A 24,398-nucleotide genomic window follows, 5' to 3' on the forward strand; every position below is an offset into this window, starting at 1 on the left:
TATTAAACACAAGTTGAAAACAAGAGCAGCAGAATTAAATGATTGGGTTTTTAAAAAGTTATTCTGCTCTCTACAGAAGTCTCGGCATATTTGAAATGCATAGGTCTTGGAAGTTTTTAAAAGATGTCAGGCTTTATGGAAGAATCATTTTCATGCCAAGTGTTTCTCTCCACCTGAAGTTCAGCTCAATGGCTGAAAGGAAGGGAGCCTGAGAACTGAAAGAAAGACAAAAGAGGAAATTGATGTGGAAAGGTTTCTCCTTTTCAATTTTTGGGTTTGGCGGGTTATTTTAGATGTGCGTGAATGTCCCAGGAGGGTGTTGTCTGATTGTAACGTGGCTCCCACGGTTGGGGAAAACATTAGCACAGTATGGCCTGGTGTCACTTACTGACAAGGACAGCAGTTCCACCAAATTCTAACCTCTTTCACGGGGAATGAGGTATGAGTGCTTTACTTTAAAATGATTTCCAGGAACGTGAAGGATTAAAATGACTTTCTACAAGTCCTGTCTGAGAGGTGAATGGATTTATACAGAAGAGTGCTGTTTTGTCTCCAGACCTATTTCCGACTCTGCAGGGAAGTGATGAAATTTTATTCATTCCTTTTTGGCTGGAGGAGGGGATCCAACTATACTGAGTACTTGTTAGGGTCTAGGCATGGGCCCAGGTGCTTTCCAGATGACATCATGTGATCTCAGCATTGTATGGTTGTCTTTTTTTTTTTTTACAAAAAAATTTTTTTTAATGTTTTATTTTTGAGAGAGAGAGACAGCATGAACAGGGGAGGGTCAGAGAGAGAGGGAGACACAGAAACTGAAGACAGGCTCCAGGCTCTGAGCTAGCTGTTGACGTGGGGCTTAAACCCATGAACTATAGATCATGACCTGCACTGAAGTCGGATGCTCAACTGACTGAGCCACCCAGGCACCCCTGTATGGTTGTCTTATTTCCCTCAGTTACAGATGAGGCAACAGAGTCCAGCCTCCATGCTTCCTACACATTAGGTCCTTAGAATCTTCACTGAGGAGTGTTAGTGAAGAGTGGGGTCCCTAGAACTGGCCTTCCATACTCTAAGTCGCTGCTGTGCCGCTTACTGGCTATTTGATCTTGGACAGATGACTATGTCTTTAACCTTCAGTTTCCTCAACAATCAAATAGGGCTACTAACAGCCATTTAATTACTCGATAAGGTGACCATTATATGGCATTATCCATGTGACATGCTGTTACATTCCTGTTATTGTTACAGTTAAATGAATGGATGAATGCTATTATCAATTTCCTGAGGGGTAGGAACTGTAAGGTAACCGTATTCCCACATCCACCACTAAAAGACATGGAGGCCTAGTAATTAGTAATGTTTGGTCCCTGTTGGTCGTGATGTAAGATGTATGGGATTACGTTGGAGCCCTCGGAGACCCTGGCTGGGCCTCTCCATTCCAGTGTGCCCTGATGTTGTTGGCTGCTATTGAATTGCAGCTCTTTTCTGGATTGTATTCTCTTGAGTTCCACTTCCTTCTGTACGCTGAACAGGCACGCATTGATGGCTGTTAGACCCATTGTTGTTGCTGTTTGTATTTAATATCATGATAGTTTTGGCGAAAGAAAATCACTCCTCTAGAATGTGAAGAGGGCTTTCTGCAAGGTGAGAAAATGGTGGGAAGCCCTATCCTGGGGTGCATAGGACAAATAAAAACAAATAATTTCCAGGAGTTAAATTTTCACTCTCCCTGAGGCTCCCTAGGTGTAATAGTTTATTTTCATTATGTCTCTTGTAAAGGCAGCCCCAATATTAACAATGTGAACAAAACAAACTAACGTTTTTGTTTGCCACCATCTGAAAGTTCCTTAGGGCCCATAGACTCATTTGTGAAAATTCATGTGCGCAAAACTCATTTGCAAAAGCAAATAAAATATGTGATCAACAATGCTCTTTACCTGACTGGCCTAGGGGACTGGCTGAAAATGAGTTTGTGCCTTTAAGTTTACTCTGTGGTGTTACGTAGCGGTCTCGGGCTGCCTGTCTCCTTACCAAATGACCCCTCGTCAAGCCACTTTATTTATGTCAGACAACTCGAATGGTTTGAAATCTTGATATAACTCAAATGGTTGTTATGTCACTGTACTGATTTGTGACCTTCTTTTTAGAAAAATAGCATTCAATCATCATGCTCTGTGTCTTTGAAAATATCTTTGAAAGTTCATTCCTTAAGATGTGCAGCAAAGGAAACCTCCCTGTGTTCAGCTAAGTTTGGCTTTTACATCCCTTTGAGTTTTGTAGATGCTGCTTTCTTTCCTGATGACAATTTAGGCTACATGTATGATAGGTGACAATGCCTGGGAAGCCAGAGTTAAGAACATTAGAAAAAAGAGCCCCTTCCATATAAAGTATGTAGTGCATAGGGATAATTGGAAGCTACCAGAAAATGTACTAAAATCTCAAAGTCTTTGGACTTGCTTTTTCTATAGCAATTACAATATGAGGCGGGGGGGGGGGGAGGGTTGGGCGCCTGGGTGGCTCAGTCGGTTAAGCGTCTGACTCTTTGTTTCAGCTCAGGTCATGATCTCTCGGTTTGTGAGATGGAGCCTCGTGTCGGGCTCTGCATGGACAATGTGGATGGAGTAAGACAAATACGTATCTGCCAGACTTTGTGATACATAACTATAATTTTTCTCAACCTTTAAATTTGTGGTTTGCTTTAGCCTGATTGATTGGTTTACTTATTGAACAAATAATATTTGTTGAACACCTATATATTCCAGGCTCTGCTCTGGGTGACAGGGGTACAACAATGAACCAACTAAACAAAAATGCCCCCCGCCTTCAAGAAGCATACATTGTAACAGGGGTGTAGATTTAGTAGAGTAATATTTTTGGATACATTACACCTGGTATTGCTGACAGTGTTTCATCATTAAATTATTGAGTGTCCTTTATGGTCTGAATTTTGAAGTTTAATTTTATCAGATTCAGGAGCCTTAGACTTTTTGTCATCGACTTTTGGAAATCAGAAGAGCATTGCTTTTTGGTTAAATTTTAATGGAATCCACCCACTTTGCAGGATTTTGTTTGTTCTGGCTTGTGGCAACATTTTTTCCAGTCTCGGAAGCATAAGCCACCTTTCTGTTGAACAGTCAAAGACCTTTACGGCTCTATTCTGGAGATACCTGGTTGCAGGTGATACTGTTTCATGAAGGTGGCACCAACCAGCACAGTCCTGGATGACGTGCTCACCGGTGACATGAGAGTCAGAAGTGACCAACTCACCCCTCATTTGTGAGAAGTGTAACATTCTTGGTAACAGTTGATAGTAATTTTGTGACTGGTGAATGTTTCTTTTAAAAAAAGTTACATTGGATCAAAAGGAAGATTAGTCTTCTAATGTTAGCATAATGTCAGTCTTACTCTTCTATGTTCTTCTGTGCTCGCTTCGGCAGCACATATACTCTTCTATGTTCTTCTAATGTTTTCTTGGATGGGAAGGAAAGAGGGTGGATTGCAGAAGCTCCCTGAAAGTTATGCAGAATTCAGGGTATGCAGCACATGGTTTGTTGAGGAGGACAGTGTGTGTGTGAGGGCGGCATGTGCGTGCATCGCAAGTCAAGACGGACAGAGATAGAGACCTCTTGCTTTTAAGTTTCCAGACTCTTCCTCCAAAGGCCTGTCCAAACCCGTAGAGGAGCTGCTAATTGCTAATGAGTTGCAAAGTTGATGGATTTTTACACTTCATCTCTTCTCATTTGCCTTCTGCAAAGCCCCCAGGTGGAAGTGTCAATCAAGAGAGAACTGCCAAAGGTGAGGAAGGAAGAAAAGATGAGGCAGAGAGGAGAGGAACAGTCTATCCCAGGCAGATAAACAGCTGTTGAATAAGCGAGTCATCTCCTGGCTCGAGGAGCATGTAGTGAAAGCAAATAGAAAATGAGTTCATTCCTAACTGTTTCTATCAGATTCGCCCGTCCCTTTAACCAATTCTCTGTTTACCTTCTGCTTTGCTTGGTTCTTGCCACGGAGGAGGTCCAACTGTTTTCAAAGAGCACAATCTGCCTTGTGTTTCTGCAAGTGTTGCCATCTTGATGTAAATACTATCAATCGCAGACGGTTACATCTTCCTCCCCTGAATCAGTGATTTGCTTCCGACACTGGAGTTCCTCTGAAGATAACATAAGCAAAGAAAGTACATCTCACATTTGGAATTCCACCAGCAAGGACTCTGGGAGGCAGCCAGGATGCACTGCTGTCATCAAGTGTTTTCCAATCCCCCACATTAAAACAATGTATAAGAAAACTGTCTTGTGGTTGGAGCTGCTGGAGCAGAAGATCAAAGAAATAGTTAAAAAAAAAAAAAGAAGCATTGTTGCTTGTTCATCTGGCTACAGGAATAACTCCCATAATTTCAGCCTCGAGGGGAACATGTATGTCCCTGGATTTCAGTAGCAAGAATGTATTTGCTAAACAACTTTAACAAGCTCGGGACTTACCTAGATGACTATAAACGTCCTGCCCCTCTCCCCCCAATTATATTTATCTCTGTACTTTCCACTTTCTTCTCTCTGTGGGGACAAGGCAGGTTTTCAGACTCATCCCCCTGTCTTTAGTAAGAGTGGCATTTAACCTTACAGGCAGAAAGATGCCTCCCACAGCCCTCAGTATTTCCAAAGGAAGTTCCTAGTATCTCCGAGTAACGTATTGCATCAGGTTTTGTTTTTGTTTTTGTTTTTTTCTATCACCAAGCCTAAATTCTATGGTGACCACTGTAGTCCTTTTCCTGGTATTGTCTTCACTGAGCATGGATTCCTTATTGTGTTTATAAGGCCTTAATTTACCATCTTTCATAAGGGGACTGAATCTGCAGTGAATAGAAGCTACCGGAAGTTACATCTATTTTTCTTCAGTGATTTAGGAATCTGTGAATAATCATTTTGGTGGTTATTGAGAATTCTGGAATCCCAACTAATTCCATATACATGGTGGAGACTCCCTGAAGATCTAATTATAATATTTACATGTCATTAGTTTGTTGAGAAGTCTCCTCTTGTTGGGGTTTATACGAATGCTAAAATGGTTTTATTTTCCCCACTCACTGCTTTGAACTGTATTGTGTTGAATTTTACTTTCCTGCTGGGAAGCAAGTTCCTTAGCAACATCTAATTTGCTGTCATTTTCAATTATTAGTAGAGTCTCATTTGGGTATTTAAAGCCCAGTCCCATTCATTTAGAAAAAGATTAATCTCAAACTTGATTCAAAGTGTATCCTCCTTGCCCCTCTGTTCTTTGGAGTGAATGTGTCTACGTGTAAATGTGCTGTAAATGTGCGTGTGCTGGTTCTGAGACACGTTTCCTTCTCTCTTCAAAGACTTCGTTCCTCTGGAGTTGGAAGCTGGAAGGAGGGAGGGAGGTGGCTGAGAACTTTTACAGGATTGTTAGAACCAGGATTACCCTGCTGCAGACAAGTTCTTTCTGCTGGGGTGGTCTCTGTTGATATGGTCTCTGCAGAGCGTGATGTATAGTTTCTTGGGGGGCAGCGCCCTTCCCACCAGCTCCACCCCTACAGATATGTGCCCTGCACCCCCTTGGCCTTGTCAGTGGCCACACCACCACCCTTTCTCCAGGCCGTGTGCACCAGAGCTTGGGAATGAACCCCTCACAAAGCAGGAGTGATGGGAGCCACTTCTGCCTCCTGAGGTCTGAGCAGAATTAGAGAGGGTGAGGCCTCCCTCTGCATTTTCTTCCAGGCACATCACATTGGATTCCACCAAAATCTCTAGATTTCGTTGGGCATCTGGCTCCAAGTTCCCGTGAACCTCAAGTTTCAGAGGATGCATGTCAGGGGGCCCCTCTTCTCTCCTGTAGAGCACTCTACTCCTAGCTTCCAGATACTCTCCTGTCTCTGCCGCTCCACTACGGTGGCCACACCAGGGGCGTCCCATGGTCCCGGCTGGAAACAAGATGCCAGGCCCCACTTCTCGTGGGCAGTCCCTCTAAATGACTGTCACGGAACAACCTATCCTCCTCACTCGGGTAAGGAGAAAGAAACTGCCTTTCCCTCAAGCACTGGCCTTCCCCACAATCCTGCACATCTCTCGTATCCTGTTAGACTGGTGGGTGAGGTTTGGCGGTGAGGCGGGAAGGATGGTGTAAGAGAACTTTATTTTCAAGATTTTATTTCGAAGTAATCTCTACACTCAACGTGGGGCTCGAACTCACAACCCCGAGGTCAAGAGTTGCGTGTTCCATCCACTGAGCTAGCCAGGCACTCCTGAGAGAGCAGTTTTAGTGGTAGGACCATTTCTGCTGCCTTTAATAAGCCCTGCAAGGGGCTGGCCAGTCTAGCTGCTGGGGGCTTTCTCTAGAATGTGAAGTACTTAAGTGACTTTAGTTTTGGGCCACAGCAGAGTTTAAGGACGCTGTTACATATATGCTAAAATGTGTACCCATAGGTAGATATTAAGTGATTATGGGTATATAACCTAGACCCTAAAAAGATCAGAACACCTCCCTGTAATCCTTCTCATATATAATTCACACACAAAAATACATTAATCCATGACAAGAGCATAGACGGGCAAAGAAGGGCAATGCGTTCTGTTTTTCTCGTAACTACAATTTTTATTTTTTCAAATGTCAAATTTCAAAGTTTTAAAAACATATATGCATTCCTAGTGCCCCAAGCACTATCTACAGTCTTACTGAAAGGGTTAAATAAGTGAATAAATATGGACATACTTTATGTGATCTACAAATACATGAAGGACCATTATCACATGTGACTGTATAAGAGATATTCTATATATAAATACACATACCTAGAGGTCTTATTTTAGTTTGGTACATGAAAATAAATTGGTGTCTGGAATAAATTTTTTATTTCATTGGTATGTACCAATTCATTAAGACTACAGCCATCTTGAGCCAGACTGACTGGGTTTTAAGCCTGGCTCCCTGATTTTAGGACAAATAGCCTAATATCTATGAGCCTCAATATCCTCATCTGTAAATGGGGATAATAATAGTGTCTATTACATGGAGTTGTAAGAATCAAGTGGACTAATTAATAAAAAATCACTGTACCTCAAAAAAGTGTCTGACCCCCAGTGAGCCCTCAAAATGGGGTTTAATTATATACTCTTAATAACTTATTAACTCTTAAGAATAATAAGAAATTTCTTATTTTTTCATGGATATTGGTATTTTGAATATTAATGATAGAAATTAAATGGATCAAATTAGGATTTGCTTTGTGATGCAGTTGGCTTTTAAACATTTACCTAGAGGAGCGCTTGGGTGGCTCGGTAGGTTGAGCGTTCAACTTGAGCTCAGGTCATGATTTTGTGGTTTGTGAGTTCAAGCCCCATTTGGGGCTCTGTGCTGACAGCTCAGAGCCTGGAGACTGCTTCAGATTCTGTCTCCTTCTCTCTCTGCCCCTTCCCCTCTCGCACTCTGTCTCTATCAAAAATGAAGATACTTAAAAAAATTTTTAAACATTCACCTAGCTACCTGGGGGTAGGGACTGGAATAGAATGAGATGTCTTAATATGTCAGTGTTAGCCTTACCTACCATCGGGGTAGTAGCCATACAGGCAGCAGCCAGGAACTCAGGGAGTAGGCTAATTAGCCACCCAGGCAGGACAGACAGGGGAAACAAATGAAAATGTACATGACTCTCTACATACCCAAGACTGACCCTGGAGATTCGTTACTCAGTAACAGATCTGTAAAACTCTCTGTTCCCCTTCTACCTCACACTTGCTTTCCTTCTGCCGTTTGCTGTGGGCTATATTCAGCTCTCCTTTGAAAGGTTTGCAGATTAGCACTGAAGGGAAAAGTTTGACCTAATGATTGTTTTCAAATGGCTTCTCAATATTTCATTTATTGTTTCAGCCTCGTCGCTTTCCTAACTTCTGATTGTGCACAGCTCTTATCAGCTTTATTGGCTTACCCGACTCAAATTGATTTCGTTGAATTTTCTGGAACTGAAGGCAGACCGTTTATATATTTATTTCCTCACATCTTTTCTATTTTTACCTTTCCATTTCAAGCTTTCAGTCTAAACTTAACCATAGATGCAAAGTCTTAGCAGTCTTGATCTTCTCTGCAAATATTTGCCAGGTTGTAATTTTTTATTTGTTATCAACAGCCAAATTTAAACAAGGCTAATCTTGTTCTAATTTGGTTTGCATAAGCCCCAGTCTTGGTACTTAGAGAAAGCAAATGCTAATTTCTTGTCCTTTCTTACGTGTGTTTTCCCCTTCTCCCTCATGGACTGCAGTTAATTTTTTTTTTTTTTTAATAAAAATTATTTGGGGCAGTAGGAACCACATTTGCACCTAATGTTTAAAAAGAAAGCATTTTGGCAGGAACACACTGAAGTATGTAGAATGGTTGGCGGATCTGTTTGTTAGCCTGATCTTCTTTCCCTTTTTAGTTCCTCAGGGGGTGCCGCTGGTGGTCCCAGCTTGTTGAAGGCGCCCTGCAGCTGCCGCAACCCTGAGTGGCAATTTGCTGCCACCGTTGGGATCCTGTGGAGGCTGCTTGCTGCAGGCTGGGTTATGTAGATGGCAGCGGTAGAATTCCTAGTTTGGTGTGTGTGTACTTGGACTTCCATATGTTGTGTGCATATATGTGCTGTCTGTAGGGCCAGAACTTCTGACTGAGTGGCCAGGGTGGGCAGTGGGGGGTGGGGGGTGGGAGTGGGGTGCTGTACGTGGCTTTGGAGTATATCATGAGAGGTTTTCTCAAACCCTAATTTCACTTTTAAAATAGGTATCTTATCAGAGGCTAATTCAGATTCTAGTCTGTCAAACAATAGCTTGTAAAGGCACATGTCCATACTTCCCTCCATCTACTGGTCTCAGGCTGCTTCAGGAGCTCTGTTTCGGGCTCATGGCTGCTGGCTGCTGTTAGAACAGCAATTCCTCCTCACCTTTCTGCCCCGGAACTCACAAATCCTCCCTGGACACTAAAGCTTAGCCTCCTCCAGGAAGTCCTCAGCGCCCATTCCAGTCCTGAGTTGCCTCTCTATAGTCTAACCCAAGCATCAGGACACTATTGCTTGTAGGTCAACTCCAGCCAGCTGTCTGTTTTTGTAATGAAAGTTTGATCAGGATACAACTATGTTCATTTGTTTACATGTTGTCTTTGGCTGTCTTTGAGATACAATGGCAGAACTGAACAGTTGTGACAGAGATAGGGTGGCACACAAGCTTAAAATATTTACTTTGTATGGGGCACCTGGGTGGCTCAGATGGTTCACCGTCTGTCTTAGGCTCAGGTCATGATCTCATGGATCATGAGTTCAAGCCCCATGTCAGTCTCTGTGCAGACAGCTCAGAGCCTGAAACTTACTTTGGATTCTATGTCTCCCTCTCTCTTTGCCCTTCTTCTTGGTCCCTCCCCTGCTCATGCTCTCTCTCTCTCTCTCAAAAATAAATAATAACCATTAAAAAATTTTAAAAATATTTGCTTTGTGGACTTTGTCAGAAAAAGTTTCCTGACGCCCTCTCCTAAAATGAAAGGCCTAATGCATGAACCCCCCCACCCCCCCTGGCATGATATGTAATGAATGCCCCTCTTGGGAAGTTTGTAAAACTCTCACTTCAGAATTTAGTATGGTTTTTTTTAAAAAAGATTTTATTTTTAAGGAGTCTCCACACCCAATGTAGGGCTCAAACTCACAACTCCAAGACCAAGAATCACATGCTCTACTGACTGAGCCAGCCATACACCCCAAGAATTCAGTATAGTTTTTTGTTTTTGTTTTTGTTTTTTTTTTTTGTTTTTTTTTTAGCAGTTCCCAGGGATTTTATTCACTAAACAAAACAATCTCAAAATTACACTCGGAGATTGGGGTGATTTCCCTACATGGAACAAAGAGCACCCACAGGCAATTTCATTTTCTAGAGACAACATCCATTTATTGCCACTGTTAGGTGATTGCAGAAAAGGCTTTCAGAGCACAGTTTTGTTCCTAAATAAGTTTCCCCCTATCCAGAACTCTTACTAGTTATTGATCTCAGTGTAAGAACATAAATCCTATCCAATTTCCATAAGGATGTGTGAAGATATAATTTAATCAAATCATTTTTGTAGCAGTCCGAATACACACACAGAATTAGAAGGTTAGCATTTACTTTAAAAAATAATTCTTGGGGCGCCTGGGTGGCTCAGTTGGTTAAGCGTCCAACTTCGGCTCAGTTCATGACCTCAAGGTTTGTGAGTTTGAGCCCGCCGTCTGGCTGTGTGCTGACAGCTCAGAGCCTGGAGCCTGTCTTCGAATTCTGTGTCTCCCTCTCGCTCTGCCCCTCCCCTGCTTGTTCACTCTCTTTCTGTTTCTCTCAAAGCTAAACATAAAAAAAAATTAGAAAGAGTCTTAACGGGATCCTTTTAGACACTCAGGTGTCCCACTTTATAATAACTTTTACAAGAATGGTAGGTATGGGGATGCCTGGGTGGCTGGGTTGGTTAAGTGTCAGACTTCGGCTCAGGTCGTGACCTTGTGATTTTTGATTATGAGCCCTGAGGCCGGCTTTGTGCTGACAGCTCAGAGCCTGGAGCCTGCTTCCGATTCTGTCTCTCCCTCTGTCTCTGACCCTCCCCCGCTCGTGCTCTATCTCTGTCTCTCAAAAATAAATAAATGTTAAATTAAAAAAAAATTAAAAAAAAAAAAAAAAAGAATGGTAGGTGAAGTGAGAATACATTTAACCAGTTCCAGAGCTGGAGTCATTGGGTCGGTCTTCTCTCCTGCCCAGCGGCCAGCCCATTCCCAGGGTGGAGTACACGGAGGAAGAGACGAAAACGTGGGGCGTTGTGTTCCGAGAGCTCTCCAAGCTCTATCCCACTCACGCTTGCCGGGAGTATTTGAAGAACTTCCCTCTGCTGACTAAATACTGTGGCTACCGGGAGGACAACGTGCCTCAACTTGAGGACGTCTCCGTGTTTCTGAAAGGTAAGACTTCACCAGTCTGTGTCTCCTCTTTCCAGCCAACATCCTTGTCTGCCCTCCAAGGACACACAGTGCAGCAATGGCCCTTTTTTACAAAAACGGACAAACTCCCTTTAATTTAAAAAGGAAGCAGCGATCCCGGGGCCACCTGCGGGAAGCGGAGCAGGGACTGTGGGCGGAGAGGGGGACTCAGCGGCTCATGCCACTCAGGGGCTCCGTGGGCTCTCTGGTGGTTGGCTGTGTACGTGGTAAACCCCACAGGGTATTTGCGAGTTCGGCTTTGAGCTTTTCCGATCCAGGGGAACTACTCTGTGGGGCTACATGGGGATGGAACGGCCTCAGAGATGACATTTTATTTGCTTTGTTAAAAATTATGTACTGCATGAAAACATATCATGGGTAATCTTGAGCACCCGTGACTTTCCTTTGGGGGAAACCGGTCAAATAATCAAAGCAATATTGGTATGTATCAATTATGTGCCAGGGACCATAGTCATGGCAGATTGAGGAAGGAAGAAGAAGGGGCACAGGGTCACCTCAAGTTCATGTCCCCTGTGTGGTCGCTCTCTTCACTGACCCTCCTGGGATGGCAACTGGGAGAGTTTGTAGAGGTGGCAGATGGGGGCCGATTTCATGTGGCTGCACTCCCTCCTCTGAGCTTCCCTGGGGTTGAGTCTCCGGGTTCTCTGTTCTTTTCTTTCCCCATTTCCATCACAGCAGTTGTAAAAGCAGAAGCCTTGTTGCCTTCCTCCTGTCCTGGAACTCACTTCCTCGCCTGCCTACCCTTTCTATTGGTGATATTTTATTCTCTAGACTCACTAGGCTTTGTCTAAGGCCCCCCCCCCCCCGGACTTCCTACCACCCTCCCCACCGTGTCATTGGTCTTTGTTACTCCTTTCCTATTGCTGCTGTAACGCGTCACCCCAGACCTAGTGCCTGTGTTACCTCACAGTGCTGGAGGTGAGAAGCCTAAAATCAAGGTCTTGGCAGGGCTGTATTCTTTCTTTCTTTCTTTTTAAAATTTTGAAATGTTTATTTATTTTTGAGAGACAGAAAGACAGAGTGTGAGCAGGGGAAGGGCAGAGAGAGAGGGAAACCCAGAATCCGAAGCAGGCTCCAGGCTCTGAGCTGTCAGCACAGAGCCCAACTTGGGGCTCGAACTCACGAACCGTGAGATCAGGACCTGAGCCGAAGTCGGACATTTAACCAACTGAGCCACCCAGGTGCCCTAGGGCTGCATTCCTTCTGGAGGCTTCTATTTCTTTGCTTTTTCAGCTTCTCGAGTCCATGTGCAATCCTTGGCTCCTGGCCTTTGCCTTGCACCGCTCCGACCTCTTGCTTCCCTTTGTCACATCTCCTTCTCGGACTCTGACCCTCCTCTGTTCCTCTTGTAAGGACCCTTGTTATCATATCAGACCCACCTGAGTCATCTAGGATCATCTCCCCATCTGAAAATTCTTAATCACCTCTGCAGGGTCCAGTTTGCCACATATTCCCAGGTTCAGGACATTAGGGCATCGGCATCTTTGTAGGGCTAATATTCAGTTGACCGCAGTCTCCAGGTATGGATACCTCTCGCTTTGGAACCATCACAAGCCTGTTCTTTTCTTTCCATCCCACTGCCACCACCCAAATTGAGGTCCCCATTTTACAGATTTGATGTCTGTGTCTTCTCCCCTCTGCTGTCTTGTCCATTGCTTCCAGATGAAGCTTCCTAAAGCAGTACTTCCTTCCTGGCATCTCTGCTCAGAAGCTATCAGTGGCTCCCCTTTGATTTTTTTTTTTTTTTCCGGTGAAGGCCCAGATAGTAAATATTTTAGTTTTTGTTGGCCAAGAGGCAGAGTTGAGAGCATTATGTAGGTCCTTAGATAACCATTTAACTGTGGCCATTAAAACATGTAAAAATTATTCTTAGCTCATGGGGTATAGAAAAACAAGCTGGATTTGGAATATAGGCCATGGTGTGCTGATCTCTGGTTTGTATGATCAAACTCAGAACTGCTCAGCCTCAACTCAAGGCCCCCGACCCAGCTTACCAAGACTGTCCCCTGTGACGACTGTGCTACAACCACCCCCACCCCGTTCTACCTGCGGGCTCTCATACCCTTGCTCACATTCTGTCTCTTGCTAGGAAACTCATGCCTCCTCTACCTATCAAATTCTACCTATTCTCCAAGACTCAGAGCAAGTCCTGCCTTCTCTATGAATCATGATCATAGCAGTCACCATGACAACCCCCCTCCGATTTCATTCTAGATCACGTGTTTATCAGGAGAGAGACAGGCATGGTCTGAGAGCAGGTACCCTGAGAACCCCACCTGGTGCAACGGGAGAGCCCCATGGGTGAACATCATCCATGATATGTATTATCAGAGAAAGAGACTAAGAGAAAGAGACTAAGAACCACTAATCAGTATCACTTAATTAGTGCCTAATTACATAATGTCTTATGCTGTTGTTTAACTGGATTATATTCTCCCTAATGGCCTTGCCTCTGGCATGTCCCTCTTTGTTTCCCACAGAGTTATGTGCGTATTATAGATTTACCGTGGGTTGATTGCTGATATATGGGAATTGCTTTTTACTGTGTTGTTTCTCAAACTCCAGTAATTAGAATACCAGCCCATAATTTTTGCCACATCTGTCTCTCAGCTTAATATTTTGATAAGAGGTGGCGTGGAATAGCACAGAATCTGGATGCAGAATGCCTGGGCTGAATTCTTGGCTGGGTAACCTCAAGTGAGTTATCCTAACCTCTCTGTGCCTCTGGAAATGGAGATCATAATTTTAATCTCCCTCACAAGGTGGCTGCAAAGGGAAATAACTACTATACCTAGAAGCCCTAAAGTTATTTCCTGATATACATTGAACATAGCAGTCTTAGTTACTGTTGCCCTTGCTGTTACTTTTCACAATGCTTACACAACCCGACACTGGGATCTCAGTCTGCACCATTCATTGGCACATAGCAAGCATAATTTACGTGTATATGGTATTTGTTTGTTAACGGACTCACTTTTAAATACCTAATTTATTTAAAAAGGAAACTTTGTAAGCAATGATATCCACAAATCCAAAGTTCTTGATAATGTGTTAGCTACATATTTTTTAAAAAATTAAATAAAAATAAGATCCATAACTATTCAAAAAAGGAACGATCTTCTGTGTACCCCTACTCAGGTCCTACGTGGGGGATATACTGATTTAATTGCATAGAATGGAAGAGAAGAAGAAAATACACTTAACTTTTTGATATTCACTAGGGAACAATCCAAAGTAAAAGCTTTTGGAACGAACATATTATTGTTAGAATTGTGGGTCTGAGGAAACCTGAGAACAGGAATATTTTCAGGTAGATACCAGAAATCCCAGGTTGAACTTGTTTTATAAGCTTAATTGGTTCTTGCCTTTTAAAACCATTCTAGCCGTTCTCAGACGCTCTCCTAATGAGATGAGGTTTTCAGAATGGGAGGCTTTACAAAGCTCGTGTCAGAGATAAGAGTAGCTCTCCCGTTGTAAATTTCCTGGGCCTTCATGAGAAACAAGCATTAGGTAGCCCTTAAACTGAGAACACTGATGACCCAGGCCTAACTGAGTTAGCAGTATAGGGCAGTTTCATAGATTGTATTTATTCCACTATTTTGTTTCCTCTTACCATAAACCAATAGACATGTAGAGCTTTAGTGTACCTCTTTAAATAAATAACAGAAATTAATATGATTGTTTTCATAATATCACAGAAAACAGCAATGTGGAGGAAGGAGTTAGGTGGTATTGACAATAGAAAGCTGTAGTGTGAACTGATTCCACAAGGGGGTGAGTTAGCCATGTATTAACTAAACACATACAGGCAGAATGGATCCCCACCTGGATGTGTCTTTTAGAAACATCCCAGGTAATACATGGTAAGTAAGCATCACCTGTCCTGTGAATTTGAGCTTTCTTATCCTAATTTGGTTTCTGAATTTAAATCTTTAACAGTTTTTTCGCTTTTTCCCCCCATTTTAATGAATGTCTTGTTCCCCTGGAAACCATCATTCGGGAGTATATTTTAGTAATCAGAAACCACAAACGTGATAGCTATAAACGGTATATGTCATTCAGTTGTCAAGGGGTTTAAGACCTTGATTACTCTGTTTCTAGAATCTCCTTATAAATAATAGGATGCCCTGCTTGGGCCCTCAAGTCTGGTCGAGTTAATATTTAGCTGGCTCTTCCTGTCGCCATTTTAGAAAGATCAGGCTTCACGGTGAGGCCGGTGGCTGGATACCTGAGTCCACGAGACTTTCTGGCAGGACTGGCCTACAGAGTGTTCCACTGCACTCAGTACGTCCGGCATGGCTCGGACCCCCTCTACACCCCGGAACCGTGAGTACCCACGTTGGATGCCTAGGCTGCATGAAGACCACCACACTGTCAAGTGGTCAGTACTCGCCGTATTTGGAAGTGACTTAGGCCCTCTTTGATCTCTCAAGTAATTGCATCAGTCTAGCCAGCGAGCCAAGTCCTCGCTCAAAGAACCAGGTTCCTCAGCTGGGTATGTGGGGTCTCCATATTCTCACTTTGGTTTGTCTCTCTAACTTTATCCCCACACCAAGCCTTTTGCTTTGGCCCAGCCGTTGATGATATTGCTCCTTAAAACATGTGTCATTTTTATAAAACCATGATCCCTATAGACCATTAGGACAATGTTGCATTTAAGAAGCAGGGCTCAAAATTCTGATAATAAGGATAATCCCAACATGCCAGGTGCTATTCTCATCAACTCATTTAATCTTCACAGCAATCCCATGATATAGATGATTATCTCCATTTTTACTGAGGGGGAGATGCAGGCACAAAGGGATAAGTCAACCTTGACACAGCTGGGACTCACGCATCTTTTCCCATGAGGAGGCACCTCCATGTTAAGGAAGTTCATGCACATCCACCATGGCGATTCTCAGGACTGGTTCCTTCTCCTTCAGTGTTTCACTTCACACCCAAAACTCAGCACTTTGTGCTATGCTTTTTCTGCTGTCTTAGTTTCTTGAATACTCCTCCAGTCCTACGTACCACTCTAGATTTATATGGGGTTTACAATTCTTTTTGGACTCTGTCAGCTTTCCTTTGGGGCTTTATCCTCTCTCTCTCAGACAATGGGAGGCCAACAGCTGGGTAAGCTGTGAACTCTCATGTGTTAATAATTTGGTTTTGTAACACTTGGATTGTGGTCTCCCAGTGTGAAACACTGACCCATTTTCTTTTTAAAAAAAATTTTTTTAATCTTTATTTATTTTTGAGAGAGAAAGAGAAAGACAGAGGGAGACAGAGGGAGGGAGAGAGAGAGAATGTGAGCAGGTGAGGGGCAGAGAGAAAGCGAGACACAGAATCTGAAGCAGGCTTTAGGCTCTGAGCCATTAGCACAGAGCCCAACGTAGAGCTCAAACCCATGAACCGTGAGATCATGACCTGAGCAGAAGTCAGATGCTTAATGGACTGAGCCATCCAGGCGCCCCCATCACTAGCTCATTTTCTTAAACTTACTGAATTTTCCAGTGCCTTCAAGGCAGACACAAATCTCATCTCTGGGACACATTCTCTTGCCATCCTCATGCACAATCACTTCTTCCTCAGCCAATGTTCTTTACTTTCCTTACCATCCACTTATTACATATATTTTTACCTTGCTAGATTTTAACATTTTAATTTAGGTCTTACATCTTCACTGAAATGGCTAACTACTTGAATATTTCCTTTTTTTTTTTTTTTTTAGAAAATACATTTTATTGGGAGATTAATATGTGCTTGGATGGTCTAGGAACAAGACAGTGTTTCTGTTCTCTTGGGTGAATGAGTGGAGGTAGGGGACAATGGTCAGCATACAAACACCTAGGTAATATGATAGCAGGTGTAAGTGCTATGATGTGCTAAAAATGCTGTAAAGACAAATAAAACAAGAAGACAAACAGTAGTGACTTCTCTTTTGGGTTGAGTCATCAGGAAAGCCCCTTGGGAAGTGACATTTGAACAGAGACCTGAACGCAAGTATCTCCTTTTTTTTACGTTTATTTATAAAAATTTTTTTATTAAAATTAATTTATTTTTGAGAGAGAGAGGGAGAGGGAGCATGTAGGAGGGGCAGAGAGAGGAAGACAGGCTCTGAAGCAGGCTTGCTTTGAGCCCAGAGTCCTATGTGGGGCTTGAACTTAACAAACTGTGAGATCATGACCTGAGTCGAAATCAAGAGTCTGCAGCTCAACCAACTGAGCCACCCAGGCACCCCTCAGTTTATTTATTTATTGAGAGAGAGAGAGAGAGAGAGAGAGAGAGCGCGAGAATATAGTGTATGCAAGTTGGGGAGGGGCAGAGAGAGGGAGAGACAGAATCCCAGGCAGGCTCTGTGCACAGAGCCTGACGTGGGGCTCAAACCCATGAATCATGACCTGAGCTGAGATCAAGAATTGGACATTTAACTGACTGAGCCACCCAGGCACAACCCCCTTTTCTTCTTTCCAAATATTTCCTGGTAGATCATTCCAGGTAGAGAGAAAAGAGCAAAAGCCAAAGACCCCAAGGCTGGAAGTTGTCACTTGGTCTCTACCCCCTTGGGCTCCATTTGAATGAGCGCCTACCCGTGATCTTACTCTTGTTTGTCACCCGTTGTTCTTCAGGATACTGGCATTATCACTTTGCTTATCATGCTGTTTTACTAAAACAATATTGTGATTAATGGGCTGCCCTGATCTTCACTGGGGAGCAGAGAGTCCTTGGAGTTTGAAGCCGTGGACTAGCTGATGTTGGTAGTGGTAGTGGAAGTAGGCAGGGATTTGAGCTGAGTCTCTGAAGCTCCCCTCCTCCTCTTCCTTGGGCATGAGGCTCACTGACCAGGTAGGTCTCAGACAGGGTCACTACATTGCTTTTTAAGCTCCTTTCAGCTTCCCGGAAAGTGTTTTCAGGGTAAACAAAGGTTACTTATAGGACTCAAGACATTTGGAAAAGAAATGCTTCTTATAGTGGAGTGAGTACTCAGAGGAGCATTGTCAGAGTTAGAAAGGCAATCTCTATATCTAGCCCAGAGGGTTTACAAATGGCCCTGTTTACAAATAGCAGGCACTTTGTTAGTTCCTTTTGAATAACTGGCCCCCGTGAGACCTGGGATAGCGTGCCAATAGGTATGCAGAGAGAGAGGGCAAAGAAATGAGATTTTAGCCACAGAGGTCTATAAAATTTTGGGATAATGTGTTACATTTTTACCAAAGTACTTTCAGCCAATTCATTCAGCAAACATTTATGTGCAATGCTGGCAGGGAGGTGCAGTGGATTCAAAGATGAATAAAATATAGCAGCTGTTTCTTAAAGCAGCTCACATTCTGGCAGGGGAGATAGAAACATAAATAATTATGAAAGTGTGGTTAGGGCTATAATGAAGGTGTGTATAAAGTGTGAGAGGAGTACAGAGCAGGGAGCAGTCCTGAAAGGCTGTTCAGAGAGGGTTTAAACTGAGTGGGGGTCTAGAAGAGTGAATAAGAATTTATGTTTTTGTACAAGGCAGGGTGGGGAAGGAGGAGAAAGCTTTCAAGTCAAGGAAACAGCAAGTGCAAAATTGAGGAAGCTCACAAGAGGCATAAAGAGCAAGGCGTGTTACATCAGAGTGACCAGAGCATGGGTAGGTGTTAGGGATGGAATGTTTTTTGTTTTTGTTTTTGTTTTTCAGTCCACAGTGTAAATGATTATTTGTCAAACTCGGGCAGTTCTGTAGGCAGCAGGGAGTTATCCAAGGTTCTTGAGCATGATCAGATAATTGTGTTTGAGAAAAATAATGGGGATTGGGTTATGGGGAGGTATAAAGAATGAACTAGCTGGAAAACCAGCAGAAGCTCACATTCCAGTGAAGGAATATAGTTTATAAGTTCTTGAACTAGAAAAGGTCAGTGGGATAGGACAAGAGGTAACCTATTTGAAAAGTGCCATTGTGATGGAATTAACAATATTTGATGACTATGAGGGTGAGGAGAGTGTCCTCAAGGTAATGCTAAAGTTTTTAGACTGGGAAGTTAAATAGATAGTTTTTTTTTTCTTCTAATAATGGCTGAGAATATTGGAACAGGATTTGGCTTGGAAGGAAGGGGGAAGGAAGGAGGGAGAGAAGAGGAGATTTGGTTTTGGGGAGTGTTGTCTTTGAGGTGCCCCTGGGTGGGATCTCCTGGAGAAGCCCCTGGTAGTTGGGAAGTGTTGGGAGTTCAGAAGTGAATTTAAAGCTCCCACTGTAGATGTGAGTGTTTTCTTCTACGACCCCCATGACCACACAGACAAGAGGAAGCTTAAGTCAGAGGATGGAAACATGGGATATGCTAACTTGGGGTTTTTTACAGAATTTTTTTTGGGGGGGAGTGGGTTTTCTATTATTCGTTGGTTTTTAAATTATTATTTTATGAGTAGGTAATACATGTACATGATTCAGAATTCAAAGCACACTGTGGACGTAAAAAAAAAAAAAAAGGCAGGGGGAACACCATCTGAGTGGTTCAGTCAGTTAGGCATCTACTCATGATTTTGGCTCGGGTCATGATCTCATGGTTCCTGGGTTGAAGCCCCACATGGGGCTCTGTGCTGACAATGCGGAGACTGCTTGGGATTCTCTCTTTCTTTCTCACCCTGCCTCTCCCCTGCTCATGGACACTTTCTGTCTCTCTCAAAATAAATAAATAAACTTAAAAATTTTTAAAAAATAAACTGTGAATAGTGACTTCCTTTCCCTCCTCTGCTCCCTTGACACCCCCTTCAGCTCCCCAGAGGTGACCACTGATGCCAGTTTCCACCTCACCCTTCCAGAAATAAACTGTGCAGACACAATTCTCTGTAAAGATCCCTTTAATTGGGATGTATTGCAAAGTCCTAAGTCCCTTCACAGCTGCAGTTGAATGGATGGGGCACCACGAGGGGGGAGGGGAGTGCCATTTCCTGCCCAAGCACTTTTCCAGTCATTGTCTTTGTAATGAAATCCCATTTCCTCAATTGAGAACCAACGAGAGGGCAGAATCTCCAATTTGTGAAGTTCAGCTTGGCTCCTGTGTTTGGTGCCTGTGCTCTGCTTCCAAATAACTGCCTTCAATTGCCGAACTGTTGTAGTAGAGGCAGCACTAATGAGACAAAGGTGAGCCCTGAAGACACAGGTAGAAATGAGAGTGAAAGCAGCAAAAAGACATTATCTGAAAAAAGAATTTTATTTTTGTTCTTGGTTGGGGTAGAATGTATTTTGATATCCTTCCTAGCTTTCAACAAATATTGGGTTTTAAACGTGTCTTTGGCCTGTTGCGGCATTTTACATTCTACAGACTCTGTGTTCTCTAAACTTGGCCAGATAGTGGGGCTTTAATTTAAGAAGTATGGCAGATTGGATTGGTTGCCTGGGGAGAGTTTTCTGTCCTGGAGGACAGCAGTGAACGTTCTGGAGAATCAGTGACTCCTGGTTACCTTGGTGAAAGGACTGACTTGCTTTTCCATAAGTTTCTACCTACCTATATTGAAAAGTCACTGATTTTGCTAGAAGCAGAAAGAGATCTTTCTCTCCTTATGTAGCACCCGGGGCACTGATCCTATACATCACCGTTGTGTGGCTATATGCTTTGATGAGCTGTGATCACACACAACTTTGTCACTAATCGAGTATTGGTGTTTGTAAATGATTTCCTTTAAACAAATCAACTGGGTCAAATTCAAGGTTATTCCAATAGTAGCGTCCTTCTCATTCAGTGCAATGAGAGGGAAAGATGCAGAGATCCAGGGTGCATGGGTGTGTGAGCATCACCTGGCACGTGAATGGTGGCAGGACAGTAATTTGGAAAGGCCCATGATCTCCAGGTCCCCTCTCTGCCTCCCTGGGAATCCACTGTGGCCCCGTCATAGGGCATCCTCTGGCCACCGCAACTTTTAGAACAGGTTTCTCCTCCTCGGCACTATTGATAATTCCTTGTTGTGGAGGGTGGTCCTGTGCCTTGCACAACGTTAAGTAGCATCCCTGGCCTCTATCTGCTAGATGTCAAGAGCAACTTTCCACTCAAGCCAGAGGTGACAACCACAGATGTCTGCAGATACTGCCAAATGTCCCCTGAGGGCGGCAACATTGCCCCCAGTGACAACCACTGTTCTAGAAGAAATTTGATAGGTCATGATGACATGGTTGCTCTGTCTGCCAATTATCGTTCTCTGTTCTTTGAGAAGCAGTGTGTAGACTTTGTTTCCTTTCTGAAACATAAATGCTGGATAGCATTCCCTTGTTTAACCTCTGTTGTTCTTTGTTGTGTGTAGAGAAGTCTGATCTCCTTAAACTCTTAACTTCTGCTTCTCTTTATGCCTCCAAAACCGTATGCTCCAACCACACAAGACTTCTTACCATACCCGTGATCCTGCTGGTTGATTCCCCTGTCCCTTTGCACAGGTAGTTCATTCTCCCTGCAATGACTCTGGTAAAATCCTTTTATTTCTCTAGGATGGCGCTCAATCGCAACCTTCTCTGTGAAGTTTCTTCTAATCAGAGCTCGATGATCCTGTAACATTTGTGTTACTTCGATTTTAGCACTGACAAGGTCATTAATTGTGCATGTGTCAGTCTCCTTCATAAGACTGTAATGAACTCAAAGCCAGTTGGCAAAGGCAGTGCAGGAGCCAGGAGATCAGACGGAGGGAGCAGTGGATCCCCAAACCTGGCATATAAGGTGAAAACTGAGTCCTGTGTGGGTGGAAGCCATGAACGGTACTGCTACCAGGAGGTGCCAGGTTCGAGAAACACTCAGAGTCCCAGAGCGAGTCTGAGATCCATCGAGTGAGGGAGCACAGGGGAGTGAATGCTGTGGGTTTATTTGAAGTCCTGGGCATGCATGGTGTGTGGTGAGGCCTCTGTGTGAAAGGCTGCAGCCCTATACTGGGGAGTGTTCTCCACTCTCCCCAGTAGTTTTACTCTAATTTCAGGGACTTTCTGGACACCCTTCCACGAATAAGAGAGGCATTTTTACACAGTCACTGTCTTCAGGCAAAATCCTGAACCTTTACTGGTGGAATTATAGGCAGCAACCAAAGCTGTGAGGATAGGTCACTTGGATCAGAGAGCCCTCTCTTCAATCACGCCCAGTAAGGGGCAACCTATTCTGCTCATCTATTTTGTGTTTAGGATAAGGATAGTTTCAGAATAAAAAAGTGGTTATTCACTGTGAATCTGAAGAAGAAGAGCAAAAGGAAATGTGCAAGTTGTCCCCACCTCCCCCTTATTAAAATGAGAGAAAAAGAGCAAGAGAGGGAAGGAAGGAAAGAAGCAGAGAGGAAAAGAGGGAAACAATCTGCACTTTACATGGTACTAAAAAAGTATATATTTCCCTCTTTGTGTAACTAACCCTAAATATTGTCCCACTTAAAAGGCAGGAAAGCTCACTGCCCTAGCTTTAAAAATAATGTCATTCCAGGGTGCCTGGATGGCTCGGGTCATGATCTTGCAGCTTATGGGTTCGAACCCTGCATCAGGCTCTATGCTGACGACTCAGAGCCTGGAACCTGCTTCAGATTCTGTGTCTCCCTCTCTCTCTGCCCCCCTTCCACTCATGCTCTGCCGCTCTCTCTTTCTCAAAAATAAATAAACATTAAAAAATATCATCCTGTGACATGCTCTGAGTTATATTTGGAGTAATATATATATATATATTTTTTTACAAATAGTTTATTGTCAAATTAGTTTCCACATAACACCCAGTGCTCATCCCCACAAGTGTCCTCCTCCATGCCCATCCCCCATCCCCCCCACATCCATCAGTCCTCAGTTTTTGTCAGCATTCAAGAGTCTCTCATGGTTTGCCTCTCTCCCTTTCCCCCACCATTTCCCCCCTTCTTCTCCCCCTTGTTCCTCAGTAAGTTCCTCCTAATCCTCCTATACATGCAAACATATGATATTTGTCCTTCTCTGCCTGACTTATTTCGCTCAGCATAACACCCTCAAGGTCCATCCATGTTGCTACACATGGCCAGATTTCATTCTTTCTCATTGCCATGTAGTATTCCATGGTATAGATAAACCACATCTTCTTGATCCATTCGTCCGTGGATGGACACTTAGGCTCTTTCCATGTTTTAGCTATTGTGGAGAGTGCTGCTAGGAACATTGGGGTACACGTGCTCCTATGCCTCAGCATTTCTGTATCCCTTGGGTAAAGTCCTAGCAGTGCTATTGCTGGGTCATAGGGGAGTTCTATTGTTAGTTTCCTGAGGAACCTCCACACTGTTTTCCAGAGGGGCTGCACCAGTTTACATTCCCACCAACAGTGTAGGAGGGTGCCCGTTTCTCCACATCCTCGCCAGCATCTAGAGTTCTCTGATTTGCTCATTTTAGCCATGGAGTAATATTTAAGCTATTACATTAAGAAGAAGTTCTAGGAGATTGTCTGCTTCTGCCAAGCCCTCGTGCAAGTCCCCAAGGGACCACCGCATATGTGGATGTGACCTCCGTGTCTGACACCAGTGGATGCTCCTCCCCCAGGGAGGAGAGTGGATCAGGGAGGGATCAGCATCTCTGGATTTGTCTCTAGAAGCTTCTTGCTGGAATGGCTGTGATTCAGCTAAGGAGTCTCAGGGACACTGGGAAGAGAAGCAAGTTGTAGGCAGGGACCTTTCCCTCACTCCCTGGTTTGGTCTCTGACATTAGGCTTTTGGTTCTCAGAAGGTGCTTTGAATTTTCAGATGCAGAATGTATTCTACTCTCTCTATCTCTGCTTTACTTCGGTTGACTTTTACTCCCTGGGCACACGCTTCTAGGGGATCTATGGTCTCTTCCTCCTAGTTCCTACAGACTCTTTGAATGTGTTTTGTGCAAGGTGGTTGTTGAACATCTGCTAACTGAATTTGCATGTGCACATGTACTTGTGTATATGATTTTCAATTACAATATGGAGTCCTGATGCCCAATGGTATCTTAGAAATGCAGACAGAGCCCTTTTTTAAAACAACAACAACAACAACAACTTTATTTATTTTGAGAGAAAGCTAGCAAGCACATGTGCATGAGTAGGGGAGGGGCAGAGAGAGAGATTGGGTAAGAGAGAATCCCGAGCAGATTCTGTACTGTCAGCATGGAGCCTGATGTGGGGCTCCATCTCATGAACCTTCAGATCATAACCTGAACTGAAGTCAAGAGTCAGATGCTTAACTGAACCACCCAGACACCCTAGAGCTCTTTTGTTTTAATTATTAATTTTAGAGAGAGCATGAGTAGGGTAGAGGGCTAGAGGGAGAGAGAGAGAGAGAGAGAGAGAATCTTAAGCAGGCTCCACACTCAGCATGGAGCCCAATGTAGGGCTTGATCCCACAACCCTGGGATCATGACCTAAACTGAATCAAGAGTCAGAAGGTCAACCAGCTGAACCACCCAGGCTCACCAGAAATGCAGAGCTCTTTAATAAAAAATATAGTTGAGGGTGACTGGATGGCTCAGTTGGTT

The 24,398-nt window shown here is 43.6% G+C and overlaps 1 protein-coding gene across 2 annotated transcripts in view; it reads left to right on the forward strand.

Moving 5' to 3' along the window:
• Window positions 1-24,398, forward strand: part of TPH2 (tryptophan hydroxylase 2) — a 95,871-nt gene that overhangs the window by 23,214 nt on the left and 48,259 nt on the right. For both annotated transcript variants that reach the window (XM_039221427.1, XM_039221426.1), the window contains exons 6-7: window positions 10,746-10,942; window positions 15,172-15,307. In XM_039221427.1, the coding sequence (XP_039077358.1) occupies window positions 10,746-10,942; window positions 15,172-15,307 (333 nt within the window). The remainder of the gene's footprint in view (window positions 1-10,745; window positions 10,943-15,171; window positions 15,308-24,398) is intronic.

This window comes from Hyaena hyaena, unplaced genomic scaffold (genome assembly GCF_003009895.1).
Source record: "Hyaena hyaena isolate Hyena2069 unplaced genomic scaffold, ASM300989v1 scaffold_990, whole genome shotgun sequence".
NCBI classification, from domain to species: Eukaryota; Metazoa; Chordata; class Mammalia; order Carnivora; family Hyaenidae; genus Hyaena; species Hyaena hyaena.